We start from the raw sequence: 14,411 nt of genomic DNA, 5'->3' as shown, positions 1-14,411 counted from the left end.
ACGCCTCCACCCCACCGCGGAGCTGAGCCCAAGCGCCCGCGCAAAACGCAAACCCAGCTGAGCCCGGCAGACATCCCCAGTCCGAGGAGGCGAGCAGAAAGGCACCCTGCACCACTCAGACAGTGAGGGTTTTTTAATAAATACTTTTTTGCACAGAAATATACCAAGTTTTACAGAATACAAACTGCAGGGACAATGACCAAGCGTCAAAGACAGAGGATCCAAGAGTGCCCTTCTGTCTCCCTCTCGTCTCTTCCAGGCTCTGACCCTGACGCTCGTCGTCAGGTCTTCGCGTAACGCCGATCTGCTAAGGCCAAGAGGCGAAGTAAAGGCCTGGGAGGAGACAGACAAGGTGCCGGCAGCTGCAAACCCCGCAGGCTTGGGCCCGACCCAGCAACGGCCGCGCGGGGTAAACTTCAGCTCTGGGCTGAGCGGATCCACTGCGAGCGCGCTGCTGGGACCGAGGGGTCGGCGGGGTGCAAGCCCACAGGCAGCCCACAGGCAGCCCACAGCCTTTCGGTGCTGGTGGAGAGACTGGTGCTGGGGTAAATGCCGAGGGCTGGCGGCACTGGGTGTTGCTGGGCTAGCCTGGCCTGGGGGTGGTGAGCAGGACCTCCTTCTTAACCCATTATACGTTACTGAGAAAGGACAGGCTCATCACTTGGACCCTGCAGGAGACTGCCCTTGCAGCTCAGCTCTCCAAAAGGGAAAAAGGGGATACAAGGGAAAAGCCCCGGGGGTGGCCAAAGAAGATGGGAGGAGTGTGAGGGGGGCAGATTCCCCACTTGGGCCCTCAGAGGTCACATGGGGGCTCCCCCAAGCCAAGGGCTCATGCCCTAGTCAGGGGTTCATGCCTGCAGGGAACGGGATTGAAAGGAGGGGAAGGGGGAAAAGCTATCCCAGAGCATCAGCTCCTGTAAGCCCTTTGCCTCCCTGCGATGGGGGAGATGAGAGCTGTGGGGAGATGTGCCCTGGGCTCAGGCAGGTCAGGGCGGGGGGTTGCAGACCATGTGGTTAATGTTACATGCACACCTGCCCTTGTTTTACCCCATTAGCCCGTGGGCTGAAACCCAGCAGAACCACTAGACCCTGTCCCCCGCTCCCAAGGGACCAGCTGAGGGAGGAGCACTGTATTTTCAACTATCCCATGGGCAAGAGATCTCTCCACATATCTCCAGATGACAGAGGAATCTCATACCTGTAGGATCTAGAAAAGTTCCCAACACCCTCAGATCTCCCCTTGCAAGATCTTTTTGCCCTCCCCTTCAACAAGATCAAACCAAGGGCCCAGGCAAGGTCTATCCTTACAGATGAGGAAACTGAGGCAGTGTCGGAGCAAGTGAGTTACACCTTCACCCAGCATGAGGGCAGAGAGGACAGGCTCTAGGGGGACAGTTTGTCTAATCAGACCCAGTCCCAGCAGCTGCACTCCCACTTGCCAGGCTGCAATACAGCAGCTGAGTTGGCAGCCAAAGGCACCACTCTGTCCAGCGAACGATCCCTGTGCAGCAAGTCCAGGTTGAGGTGCCTGGGCTCAGCTCCCCAGCAAGGTCCTGCTGCAATCCTCATTACCCTCACTGCTCCTTCTAGTGCCTCCAGCTATGCAACCAGCCACAGAATGGAGCACCAGCAGGCCCTCCATGGCCATGGCCACCAAGCTATCTGCCTATCACAGGGCTTTGGAGGACAGCTGGGTCCCACAACCCCCCTTGCCTGCTCTGCATGATGAAAAGCCTTGGAAAGAAGGCCAGGCAGGACAGAGAGGTGTGGAGTAGGGAAAGGGGCACTGTTTTGCTCCAGGCAAAGAAGGTCCATCCACATTGTCCCGCCTGAAGGAGGCAGTGATTCACAACTGAACGCTGAGGGAACAGAGACTCACATGGGACCAGCTATGGGACCAGTCTGTAACTGCATCCCACCTCCATGGGAAACAGCAGGCAGATGTTCCTCCCAGAAAGAGGAGTATCCCTGCTGTTTAAAGCCAAAGAACCAACTTTGACTCAAGGCCAGAGAAAACCCCACAAGCCAGCTCCACTGTAACCAGCCCCCCTGCTCACCCTGGAGAGCTCTGCACTCCCCCCTTGGCACCCTACAGCAGGAAAGCAGAGGCCCTCAGGAATGAACTGCTGGGATGCTATTCCAGAGTGACTTACCTCATGGACAAGTTCAACACCGGCTTTCTTTCAAAAGGGATCTAGATCACAAAACATTTCCAAGCTGCTCCTCCTTATTCTCCAAACAAACAATATCACCACAGACAACACAGGACAAACCAAGCTACCCACTCCCATGTAGCAGATAACCCATGCATGGAGGGAACTTTCTTCCCTGAACACAAAGTGTGGACACCAACTGTAAGAAGAAAGAGAAATTCACAGCATCCCTCCTGCATCTCCAACTCCTAATCAGAGCCCCGAGCAGCAAAACAGGGTCTGGTGAAGACTGAGGTCTCAGCACATCAAGAATTGGCTCCAGTGAACTTGAGCGTAGAAAGGAACAACCCCAAAGATCCCTTCTGACCCAGCAACAGTCCCATGGGTGCCTCAGGCCCATGAGCCAGTGTGTACTTGTGGTAGGGCTCTGCAGAGCCCCAGGGAGGCAGCAAGGCTGTTTTAATCACAGGAAACATTATGTCTTTTTGAAGGAAAGGTAAGAAAATCAAACGCACCATGGGGAAACCCCCACATTGAGGCAGTAACAAGCTGTCACTCTGCTCTGGCTGCTACAGCACTTATGTGTGTGGAGAGCAGGGAGAAGGAGATGTCTGGCTGGACTCCAGAGCCATCCCTGTTTCCCACCTCCACCCCACTTTGGGACAGCTGTTTTTGGTAAGGAGGGTAAGGCTATTCTGTGATGGCACCAGCTTGTACAAGTGAGATGGGGTGCCAATTGGCACAGGAAAGGAGTCTCAGGCAGAGTGAAGGACGGGTATGAGTGCGAGCATGAGTGTGTGTGAAGTGGCAGGAGGAAGGCATCAGACCCCCTATTTACCCACGACAGGGGCAGCAGCCACGATCTCTTCATACTTGGGTGGTGGGTCATTGTAGGAGATGCTGGTCTCTTCGCCACTGCTGCTCTCCGGGTGCCCTGTCACCTCCTCATAGGAAGGTGGAGGGGTGGCACTGGACAGTCTGGAGAGGACAGAGACTGAATGCTCTGGTGGGTAGAGGGTGCCATCTTGCTGGGGGGTGCCCCCTGCTCTGCCATCTCCAACTACCCGGTTGCTCCCTTCTCGCTGATACTGGGTTTCCCCTTGGCTTTGCGACCGTTCCCGGTACACCATGACCCTGGGGAGGCTGCGCACTGTTCGGCTAGCCAGGTAGCGGTTCTGGGCATAGGAAGGGCGGTGACGTGTGGCCTTTTGAAGCTGGCACCTCCAGATGATGAAGAGGGCGATGACTATCAAAAGAGCCACTCCCAAGAGGGGGACCACCACATACATAGCATCTGAGCGCTCTGTGCTGTGTCCAGGGTCCTTGACAGAGTAGACGGAGTTGGTGTAGCCTTTCCAGAACTCCATCTGTGGGAGAAAAAAACCATCATGAGCTTGCAGGTGGGGCAAGCACTACCTGACTGCCACCAGCACCAGTGACAAACGCTGCCATCTCTGGGCCCACAGAGGAGGCGGAGTCATTTGGCTGTTCCCCGCCACCCTCACCAGGGCTCTGAACCATTCTGCCAACATCTGAGGCACTGTGGCAACCAGCCCCAACGACTATATGAACACATCTCCACAGTGGCCAACAGCACTTATGCCATGTACACAACAATTTAGCTAATGTCAGCCCCAGCCTGGAGAACTGGGAACAGCAATGGGACTTTATTTCACATGACATTTGACTGCCAGCTTGACTTGGAGTTGTGCACAGGGTGCCCTGATGCTGGCAAAGTTGAAGGCATAGCCTTGAAAAGGAAAGTGGCACTGGAAAGCAAGGCCACAGCATGTTGTCCACATACAGAAGACAAAAGAGCACAGGAGGGAAAGTGCTCTTCTGTGCCCCCAGTTTGCTAAGATGTAAGTGCCTCACACGTTCATGGGGAAGGAGGTTGGGACACACATACCGTCTTCTCTTTGTTCTCGAACACTTCCTTAACCTCCTCATAACTGCAGACCTCCTCGATGCACTCCCGCTCAATGGTGCCCTGTCGTATCTCCTCCAGGAAGCCATTGGCTCGGGGAAAGCGCTTCAGAACTGAGTGGGCATTCCTGGCTCCCAGGAACACTGCAACACACAAGGCAGAGAGATGATGAACAGAGACAACCCTGTGCTCACTTCTGCCCAGGTAGACTTTCCCCAACTGCTGGGCTGCAGCACAGGATTTTGGTGACACAGACTGAGAACAGATATCAGAAACACCAAATAGGCCAGGGCTGCAATTCATCCAAGTTCCTAGTTCCCCTAACAAGGAAAGCCCATCAAGGGAGAGCAGACCCAAAGGGGAACGGGCTTTTGTGGTCTACTTGGAGACTACAGGCACCTCTAACGCCCTTCCACTAGGGCTGAGATGCTAGAGACATAGAAAGTGGCAGGTTCAGAGCACACAGGACAGCTTAAGTAGAGAGAGAAGGCTCTAAGACGATTTGCTTCCTGCCCTTGGCAGGATTTCACCTTACCTGCTGGAGGGCAACTGAAATCCCGCAGGGCTGGGGAATGGAGCCAGGCCTATATGCCACAACACAGGGCCAGCACCACACCCAGCACAGTTTGTCACCTCAGTCATCTGACACAGTTCATTATGCAGAATTTTACAGTCTCCCTTTTCATCGCCCCAGAGCCTCCCCTCTTGCTTCATACATCCACAGTCCCCCTTCAGGCCCGTTCAGTCCCCTCAGTGCTGCCAGCACCAGAACTGGAGACGAACACATTTTCCTAAGAGCAGAAGAGCCACCGGGCATTGCTCCAACCAACAACTCACTGGGGCATGGTCACACATGTGAGCAGATCCAGCACCAGGGAGGAGCCAGCCAGGGGATAGGAGAGCTCCCAGCAAGGGGACACTGAGCCCCCACCTCAACAGGCTAGAGGACACCCAGCAGACAAGCTGCTTGAAGAGATCTGAGGAAGCCTTTCGGTGTTCTCCAAAGGACTATGGGAAAAAAGGCCAACCTTCCCAAATCATCAAGCACTTAGCACCACCTCTCAGAGAAGGTGGGCCAGAGGCCAAGCAGACCTTCAGTAAAGCAGTTTGGAGGACACAAGGCAACTGCTCCAGGCCCAGCAGGTAGTCACCATAACCAGGACCAAGCAATACCACCAATAACTTGATGACATTGTCTGCCCACCAGATCATTGTTTCAGGACAAGCAGGTCCTCCTGAGCTTCCAGAAGGGGCTCTGGTGGTGCAAGACCAAGCCCCATATGAGGAGGGCAGACTGCACACCGGAAGCTGGCATCCAGGCTGGAAGCTGCTGCAGGGTCATACAAGCTCAGGAGGCTTCAGGAACTCTGTACAGGTCCCAGAGGAACCATTGTACTTTTGCCCTAGCCTAGGCCCAACAAGGGCAAATATCTCCAAAATATGGGGACCACACAGGGGATCATGAGTCAAATGTTGAAACAGACCTGAGAAACCTCTCACCAAACAGCCTCACATGGGACCAGGGCTATCCTCATCCCTGCTGCCTTTTGGTGCAGAAGCCTTAAAGATCTTCCTCTGCTCCCAAAGCCGAGGAAGCTCTACCTTGCCTACAACAGCCAGCAAGATCTCACCACGGATCATGCAGTTAGGAAGCCAGACTGAGCAGTGATAACATTTATTTGCCTGCAAAAGATACAGCCCTTTTTTAAGCCTATCCCAGCATATTCTGCAGGAAGGAGACCTCCATGAGGGTGCATGGAGCAACCACCTAACAAGACTTGCAGCAGCCCAGCAATAGGCAAACAAGCATTGTTACCAGAAGGTGGCTCTCCACACAGATCATGACCGTCCCAGGATCCAAACATCCTGTACATGTATTTCATAAGAGAGTGTTTCCATAATGCAGCTCAACACACCCAAATGCAGGCTGCCACCAAAATGGTAGGTTAGCATCAACTCTTCCTGCCCAGTGACCTAATCCTGCCGCTTCTCTTGAGCGAGATGAATCAGTTCAGCAGGCTGACCCACAGAAACCAATTTACCTCGATCACCCTCAGGCTTAGTCTTCCACTGGATCAACCAGATGAACCAGCTAACACTGTGGCAACACTCAACAGATGCAGGATGAGACAGCAAGGGGACAACTGGACTTTCCATTAGACCAGCGTAGCTGTAATTCAAAAACACTCCTTCAGTAAGCTTGGTAAAGGATCAAACATAACAGTTACCCACTTCTGTCATCAGGAGCCTTTTATCAGTGTGACAGGTTTCATCCTGCTTAACCTTCAGTTTATCCAGCTCCTAGAACAGTACAGCAAGATATTTCTGAGAGTATTTGCAAGCATAAAGGCAGGGACAGGGCCGTGGCCATAAGTAGTTACTGCAAACGCCATCCCATGCTTAGAGGCTTTTTCGTGTGCTGTGTGGGTGCATTTTTCCCCCCATGATTTATTAATGCCTTGCTTCAGTGAGAGTTTGCGGAGGGCTGAATCACTGAGGTGTGAATGAAGAACAGCATGAATGATGTGAGTCAGAGACTTTCCCTCAGAACCAACTTTATTATGCCTTTTTTTTTTTTTTTTTAACAAGGGCAACCAAAGAAGTGTTTTCAAGAGGCACATAAGATGACTCACAAGAAGGTAGGGATCATCTTGCCTTGGCTTTCCCAGTTGAAAAGAGCTATACTGGCTGGACAGGGAGTGGGTTTTCAGGCCTTCTCTTCAGCCTTTCCCAAAGAAGAGTTTTCACAAAGATACCATCCATTCTGCAAACAGCCCTCCTTCGCTGGACGAGTCCGGCTTCAACTGCTTTGCCTTGATCAGGCTGCGGTATCAACTCTCCCCTCCTCAGTGCTTCAGTCTGAGCCTCTTGCAAACTTCCTCAGCACATCCATCTTGGAGCAACAAGCTTGGCTGCACATCTCAGACTGTCAGGATTTTCCATCCCTGCAGTACCAGTCACTTGCCCCATTCTCTGCTTTGCCATGCTGAATTAGCCACTACAATGGGAAAAAAAAACAAACAAACAGGCAGGCAGGCAGATATCAAGAGCAACGTCTCAACTGAAAGCATGCTGGGACAGAGGCTTGTGCCCACCCAATCTCCCTGGGGGATCTAGAAATGGTGGGACAGTAGAAAGTTAAGTTACTGCTTCCTCTCCTCTTCCATGTGGAAATAAAGTTCAAAAAGTTCTCACATGCATGGGGACTAGAGCAGGAATAGCAATAGTAAACAAGAGCCTTGCAAACTCTCATCTCCTCAATGCAAATGAGGAGCAGACAGCTGAGCAGGAGCAAGTACTGTCCTCAAACACAGGGCAGAGTGTCTTCCCACAGCCTAGCAGTGTCGGTAGTGACTCCTTGTGCCTCTCCAAGTCTCCCTGCACCAGCTAGAGCACTGGTGTTAGGAAAGGTCAGAACTTCAGGCAGGGGAACAAGATTCAAGGACTGGGTTCACTGCCATCCCTTCTACATTTCCTAAGGTGCTGCTGGCCCCTGGTGGCAGGCAGGCTGGCTAGGCCATGCCATTACCCCACAGCTCTCCTGTCTGGCCTGCAGAAAGGGCTGCTTCTCTTCAGTGACAGTGTCTGGAAAGAGAGCGCCAGGGCTCCAAGCTAGGCACTGCGGGAGAGCACAAGTGGGTGACCATGCTGGCCAAGGGGACAGCTCAGTAGTCAGGGGCACTGCCACCAAGAGGGGCAACTTGCACAACCAACAAGGGCTGCTGAGCAAGCACCCAGAGGGCAAAGTTCCAGGAGGGAGAAAAGATAGCAGCTGGAAGAGGGCAGGGACCTAGCTGCGTACACACCTCATTCACAGAGGATTAAAACTATATTTTAAAAACACTATTTGTGTCAGAGTCTGAAACAGCCTAAAGATCTCTGCTCCCTCCCCCACATGGCACAACACAGATGATAAAAGAATGCATACCTGTCATCCCTGGAGTCCTCTTCCTGCCCAGCTTGACTACTGTCTGCACCTTCATAGCTGTTTCCAGTGACAGCCCAAGCAGATCCCGAGATCTCAGATCTCTAGTACATCCCTGTCCTGTTCACCATCTTCCAGGCAGTTCAGAACCGCCGTCTTCCTTGTGTTCCCATCACATAGCTGCGTGCAGCCTCCATGCAGGCTGCCCAGAAGAGCGAGGGGGAGGAAGGTTCAGTCCAGCTCTTTATAGACCACACGCTGTTTTCCACCCTGCACCCTCACTAGCCTCAGCCCAGCTTTAACCAGGCCAGCCCCCAGGCCCGCTGGTCCCGAGCGGCCACCTGCTAGGCACTTGTTCAGACACCAAGACCCAGCACGTTCCCAGCAGGGCTGACACAGAGCTGTTGCACAGCTGCCTGAGACTCCATTGGAAACACAGAGCCTGAGTGAGCATCATGAGCCACACACACTACAGGGCAGCATGGCCCTCCAGCTGGGAAGCTTGTGGGATGCAACTCGTAGGCCACATCCATGAGGAGCACTGTTGTTAGAAGATCCTTCTGCAGACCAGTAAGGGCCAGTCAGTCCAAAGAGCCTTAGGGAGACATGCCTTGTACAAACGAAGCTAATACAAATAAAGAAACACTGCAGCATACAAAGAGTCCTGGAGAGGTCAGTGCTTCACCACCACCTCTCAGCTTCCACCTTGCACAGGGGAGAGAGAAGCACAAGACAGGCTGGATCTCAGACCTTGTCCAGGAATAACAGCTACTGTCATCTGCTCCCAACAGAGAATAATGGCCCCTCTCCCCCCAAAAAAGCACACACATAGGCACCCCTTCCTTGAGTGGTGGCTGCAAAACATTCCTCCTCCCCTGTGGCGCCACTGCCACCTCTCTGCCTTGAGTAAGTAACACTTACTTGCCATGCTGCCTCACTCGGCTACTGGGGGCTCCCACCTACCTGCAGGGAAGAAAACAGGAGAGTCACTGAGAGCTCAGATTTCAGCCCAGCAGTCCCTGAAGCCCAAGCCCTCCAACACCCAGGGTCAGATCCATGCAGAAAGCAGGGTGCTATCTGGTGGACCCATGACTGGTCTCAATTAAGCACTCCTTTTTGAGAGCCAAGACTCAGTCAGCCTCCCCATCCAACACAGGGCTGGAGAGCCCAAAGCTGCCCAGGGTACCCTCAGCTCTCAGGGAACTGCCCACATCATGGTTCTCTGAAAGATACAGCAATTTCCCATCTCCCAGCAGGAAGCTGTGTGGACATGGTCCACCCATGCTGAATTTCAAGGGCCCACAGCAGGAGGAGGACAGAAGTATCCCAAGAAACCCCTCAGTAAGGGACATGTTTGTAACATGAGTACCCACGCAAAGCACAGGAGAGTGGTGTGGAAGACAAGAGACTCAACGTGTTTTACAATTACTGGCTTTTGTGGTTCATGTTCCAAACTGCTTCCAAAAATCCAATGTCCTCAGATTAACAACTAGATCATTGCCTGGCCAGAAGACACCTACTCCTCACTCTCTACCTGCAGCCCTACTAGGATGGTAAGGCAGAAGGAAAAAACATTAAGCCTAACCTTGCAACTTATCAAGCCCTTTGCTTTTGAGTCCACAGAAATCAAGGATGCTCAGAGTCAGCTTCTCTAAGAGAAAGACTTCAACATAATCAGCATGGGACAAAGAGCAAGAGGGAGAGACTTCCCTTCACTTGCTTCAGACACCCTGAAAACGGTCAGCATGACATCTCCACTCAACAAAGAGATGCACATGAAGAGCAATTAGGGATGCTCTGGTGAGTGTAGAAAGTGCATCTGGCACCATATTCTTCCTCTGCCTGGCCTGCCAGCTGTCATCAGCTGCTTGGGGCAGGTCTCTGCCATACTTGTACAGCACCTAGCCCAGTGAGGGCCAGGTCCCTGCCCAAGAAGCCCAGATTGCTGAGAAACATCCCAACTAGAAAGGGAAGAACTGAGATCAGGGAGAAGCTGAGTATCTCATTAGAAGATCCAGCATGTGTGTCAGAAGCTGCTGGGAACAGTCTGCTACTCTTCCCTCCCAAAAGAGATCGATGGATACAGGTAAAGCATTCATCTTGTTTTAGATCAGCTTCACAGTCATACCAATTCTCACTTCTGCAACTCCTACCCACAATCTGCAATAAACATGGCTGTACAGTTTCCTCCACTGCTATAAAGCATACAACACATTACCTAGCAGGAGAGGAAAGGATACATACCTCTTCTAAAAGCCATTTGGCCAAGCTAAGAGCAGCAGCAGCAATGCAGGAGCTGCCTGCACACCCCGGAAGGCAGTTTTCCTGCTGGAACTGCATCTTTTGCACTTCAAAAACAAAACTAAACTAAGACCCACAGGAGTGAAAATGTATTTCTGCAAAAGCAGATTATATCCTTCTCTGCTCATAGAAGGAATTTTTTTACGCATCTTCCATGGTGTCTTTCTATCATGCTCTAACACTGAACTAAATGGACTTCCTCTCCGCTCCCACATACTACCCACAGATCAGACTGGCCAAACTCAGCTTCCATCACCTTCAAAGGGGCACCTGTGACAAAAATCACAACTCCGTCAAGAAACGCAGGTGACATGACCAAAATCCTACAGGATTTTATACTGAATGAAGGAGCAAAGGCAGTTTGTAACAGCAGGAATTAAAAGACATCCTGACCTAAGATCTAGGATTTTGGATATTCAGTCTTGACCGAAAAGCACTTTAATTAGCTCAGATGAAGTGAGGTCAGTGACAGAGGCCATTCACTGGGTCAGCAACGTTAGAAACAAAATTCTTAAAAGGCAAGAATCCAGACACACAGAAGGGTTGAAGCATCGCCACCAACACGTGCAGTATCCGTCCTCACCAACAGCCCACTTCTGAGTAAAACTAGCATTTCTCCCTGCCAAAACAAGGTTTCATGTGGCTTCTGAGGTTCCTGCACCAGGAGTGGCAAGAGGCCAAGCAAGCCTGGAGCTGTGTGGCAAGCTTCCAGAGCCAGAAACCAGACTCTTTAAAACAGTTTGTGAAACTCAGATTGCAAAACTCAGGCTGGAATTCAAGCAGAAACAGAGAAAATCAGCAGAACAGAATTATACAAATCAGATCTGCCATCTCCTATACCTCGCAGTCCAAACTAAAAGGCTGTTCGCTTTTCCTTCCATGAGGAATTGTGTACTGATCTTGCTTCTCTGAAGTCATTTTTATGGATCCCTGAGAACAGTTTCATGGGCCTCCAGGATCTGTGCATCTCAGGTTGACAATCACTCCCTCGCAGGCTGTGTCATCTATAAGCAGAGACTACCTGACCTGCTTTTTCTGTGATAGTTTTTATTAAGAAAGCCAAGTCCACAAGATAAAATACACTGTATGGAAAACTCGCCATAGTTTCCTTAACACAAAAACTTTGTACCACAGGTTATTACAGGCAAGAAGCACCACATTCCCCCTCCCCCCAATTTGACAGGCAGCAGTACTGAGTCACAGAAATAACGCTGGACATTCCAGACCAGATTTGTCAGTGCCCCAGGCTCCCCAACTCATGTGGTACACCAGGCAACATGTTTCAGGTGTAAGAGCATAGCGATGATCAGTCTGGGAAGATTTTTTCTTTAACTTTATTCCAAAGAGGAGTGCGGATGCACAGCATATCAGAGCTCAGAGATTGTTTATTCCAGTGTAACAATAAACCAGGTTTGCACAAACCTAAAAGCATGACAAATGCCAACTTCTGTGCGTGTGTGAGAAACGAGGACATCCCAGATATTCATTTCTATTTTCACATGCAAATTCCTAACCACCTTCACCAGCTCCAGCCCCTCAGGTGAACAGGAAAGCTGGACCACCGCACACTCTGACAACACACGAGTAACATCCATTCTGCCTCCGCTCAACCAAACACGCTGAAAGAAGCATGAAGCTGGAGGCTGACCTCAGCAGATGCCCACCCAACCCAGGTCCTCCTCCCCCCGCCAGTTTCCCGACACGCGAGCGGCATTTGCCTCCTCTATAAATACCCCATCGATAGGAGGTTGCTAGGGTAACCGTGAGGAGGCGCGAGGGACACAGCGATGAGAGCGAGGATGCTGCAGCCACACATTTGTGTCTCCCTCGGGCTCCCCCCATCTCCGCCTCCGCTCTCGTCACTGTTACCAAAGGAAGAAATCGTGCTGGTAAAACATGGTGCGTGCGCAGCGCCAGCCCCCAGCAGACTTTGAGTAGGCACGGGGGGAAGAAGGAGGTAGACTAGGAAGCAGCATCTCCTTGCCAGGTTTGGGGGCACTGGTATAGGGGGAGGAGAGGTCAAGAGTGGACCACGGCACCCTGTAAATGCCAGTGACACACCACAGCATGCAGGGAGGCTGCCAGATATCTTGGCATCACACAGTCACGGCTGCCGACAGCCCAGCAAGATTATAACAATATTTGGGGTTTCCCGTGCCAAGATCCACACTGAGGAGAAGAGGCTGCACTGGTTCCACTTGCCAGAGACAGTGGGGTCCCTGTAGGGTGGCAGGAAGCTTCAACCTCTCAGAAGAACCCTCAGTGCCAATCCCTTGTGGCCTGCCCTCATGCTGCCCCCCAGCCAGCCTCCACCCTGACACATAGGGCCCCCAAGGCAGCCCCCGTCCTCTCCTCCCTCCCCAACGCTTCCTTCCTCTGCTCCTCTCCATGTCAACCTCCTCTCCGCAACATCCCCAACATTGTCCCTGCCTAGCCTCAGTGCCCAAGCCCAAGCCCAAGCCCTTTCCTTCATCCCCAGTTTCTTGTGTCATCCCATATTAGGGTCTCCCACTTATCTTCCCTGCAACTGCTTACCAGTCCAAATACGCTCCTAATACATTCCTCCTACTTCCAAATGAACCTCATCTTCATATCCTCTCCCCATATCCATGGTTCTTCTCTTCCCCAAGTGCCAACAACTCCTTCCTATTCCAGCTCCATGTCTCTTGATTCTCATCTACAAACCAACGCTCTCTTCTCTCCCTAGCCACATCACCTTTCCTCCTCTCCCTACAGCTTTTGCCCCATCACCCCATAAGTCTTTCCACACCTGTATCTTACAGCTCTTGCCCTAAACACCTCATAACCCTTCACATCACCTCAACAGTTCTTAAACCTCCATCGCCTCATAACCTGCCCCTCACCTACAGCTCCTGCCACATCCCCATAACCCCACCATCACTCCATCCAGCAAGCCCTGCCCCATCACACCATGGCCCTTTCTGTAACACCAGATCTCCCACTCTCATCATTCCATAATCATCCCTGTCATCCCACCTCAAAACTCCTAACTCCCTCATCCTATAACCCCCACAATGCCATAATTCCTGCCCCCTTCATCCCATAATCCTTCACCCCACCCCACAGTTTCTGCTCCCGGCAGCTCTTCCTACCACCTCACCTCGGAGATCCTGCTGTCATCACCCTCCTTGTCACTCCAGGCTACAGCTCCTATCCTGGGCACCCCATAGCCTTCCTCTTCACCCCACAGCCCCCTGTCACCCCACAGCTCCTGACCCCTCACCCCACAGCCCCCTGCTGCCCCACAGCTCCTAACCTCTCACCCCACAGCCCACCACCCCACAGCTCCTGACCCCCCATCTCTCTGCCACCCCACAGCTCCTGACCCCTCACCCCTCTGCCACCCCACAGCTCCTGGCCCCTCACCCCTCTGCCCCCCTGCCCCCCCACAGCTCCTAGCCCCTCACTCCACAGCCCCCTGCCACCCCACAGCTCCCTGCCGCCCTACAACTCCTGACCTCTCACCCCACAGCCCACCACCCCACAGCTCCTGACCCCCCATCTCTCTGCCACCCCACAGCTCCTGACCCCTCACCCCTCTGCCACCCCACAACTCCTGGCCCCTCACCCCTCTGCCCCCCTGCCCCCCCCACAGCTCCTAGCCCCTCACTCCACAGCCCCCTGCCACCCCACAGCTCCCTGCCGCCCTACAACTCCTGACCTCTCACCCCACAGCCCACCACCCCACAGCTCCTGGCCCCTCGCCCCACAGCCCCCCGCCGCCCCTCAGCCCAGGCCCGTACCTCATGGCGGCTCCGCCGGCCCCTCGCCGCGCCGCGCCGCGCCCGCCGCCGCTGCGGCTCCCGCCCGCCGTCGGCGCAGGGCAGGCGAGGCGGGACCGCGCTGCCGTCTCTCCCCGCCCAAGCGCCGCCTCTCGGCCAATCGAGCCGCTCGCCGCCGGCGCGCACCGCCCGCTCATCCCGCCTGCCCAATGGGAGCGCGAAGCGGCAGCGGGCGGGCCCACCACGCCCACCCCCCAATCCAGGAGAGAGTAGCCGGGCTTGCACCCAATGGGAGCGCGCCGTGGCGGGGCGGGGTCTCGCCGCGAGCGGTGTCGGGAGTCGCAGTTCCGGCCCCTCCCACC

The 14,411-nt window shown here is 53.4% G+C and overlaps 1 protein-coding gene across 4 annotated transcripts; it reads right to left on the bottom strand.

The window, feature by feature from the left end:
• Window positions 1-118: 118 nt before the first annotated feature.
• Window positions 119-14,145, bottom strand: PRRG3 (proline rich and Gla domain 3). Of its 4 annotated transcripts, none has more exons than XR_009959541.1 (5): window positions 14,071-14,145; window positions 8,927-8,968; window positions 4,063-4,223; window positions 2,154-3,520; window positions 119-333 (listed from the first exon to the last, which is right to left on the bottom strand). XR_009959541.1 is itself a non-coding variant. In XM_062584371.1 (5 exons), exons 2-5 carry the CDS (start codon window positions 8,931-8,933, stop codon window positions 308-310), a joined length of 723 nt encoding a protein of 240 aa, XP_062440355.1. In that variant the 5' UTR covers window positions 8,934-8,968; window positions 14,071-14,145; the 3' UTR covers window positions 119-307. The 4 variants fall into 4 exon arrangements, 1 of the variants encoding a protein (XP_062440355.1); XM_062584371.1 differs by having other exon boundaries at window positions 2,992-3,520; XR_009959542.1 differs by lacking the exons at window positions 119-333; window positions 2,154-3,520; window positions 4,063-4,223 and adding exons at window positions 6,629-7,078; window positions 8,009-8,207.
• Between the last annotated feature and the right edge of the window lie 266 nt (window positions 14,146-14,411).

Source organism: Rhea pennata, chromosome 11 (genome assembly GCF_028389875.1).
Source record: "Rhea pennata isolate bPtePen1 chromosome 11, bPtePen1.pri, whole genome shotgun sequence".
Taxonomy (NCBI): Eukaryota; Metazoa; Chordata; class Aves; order Rheiformes; family Rheidae; genus Rhea; species Rhea pennata.
The sequence above is the reverse complement of the archived record's forward strand: the minus strand, read 5'-3'. Positions and strand labels throughout refer to the sequence as shown.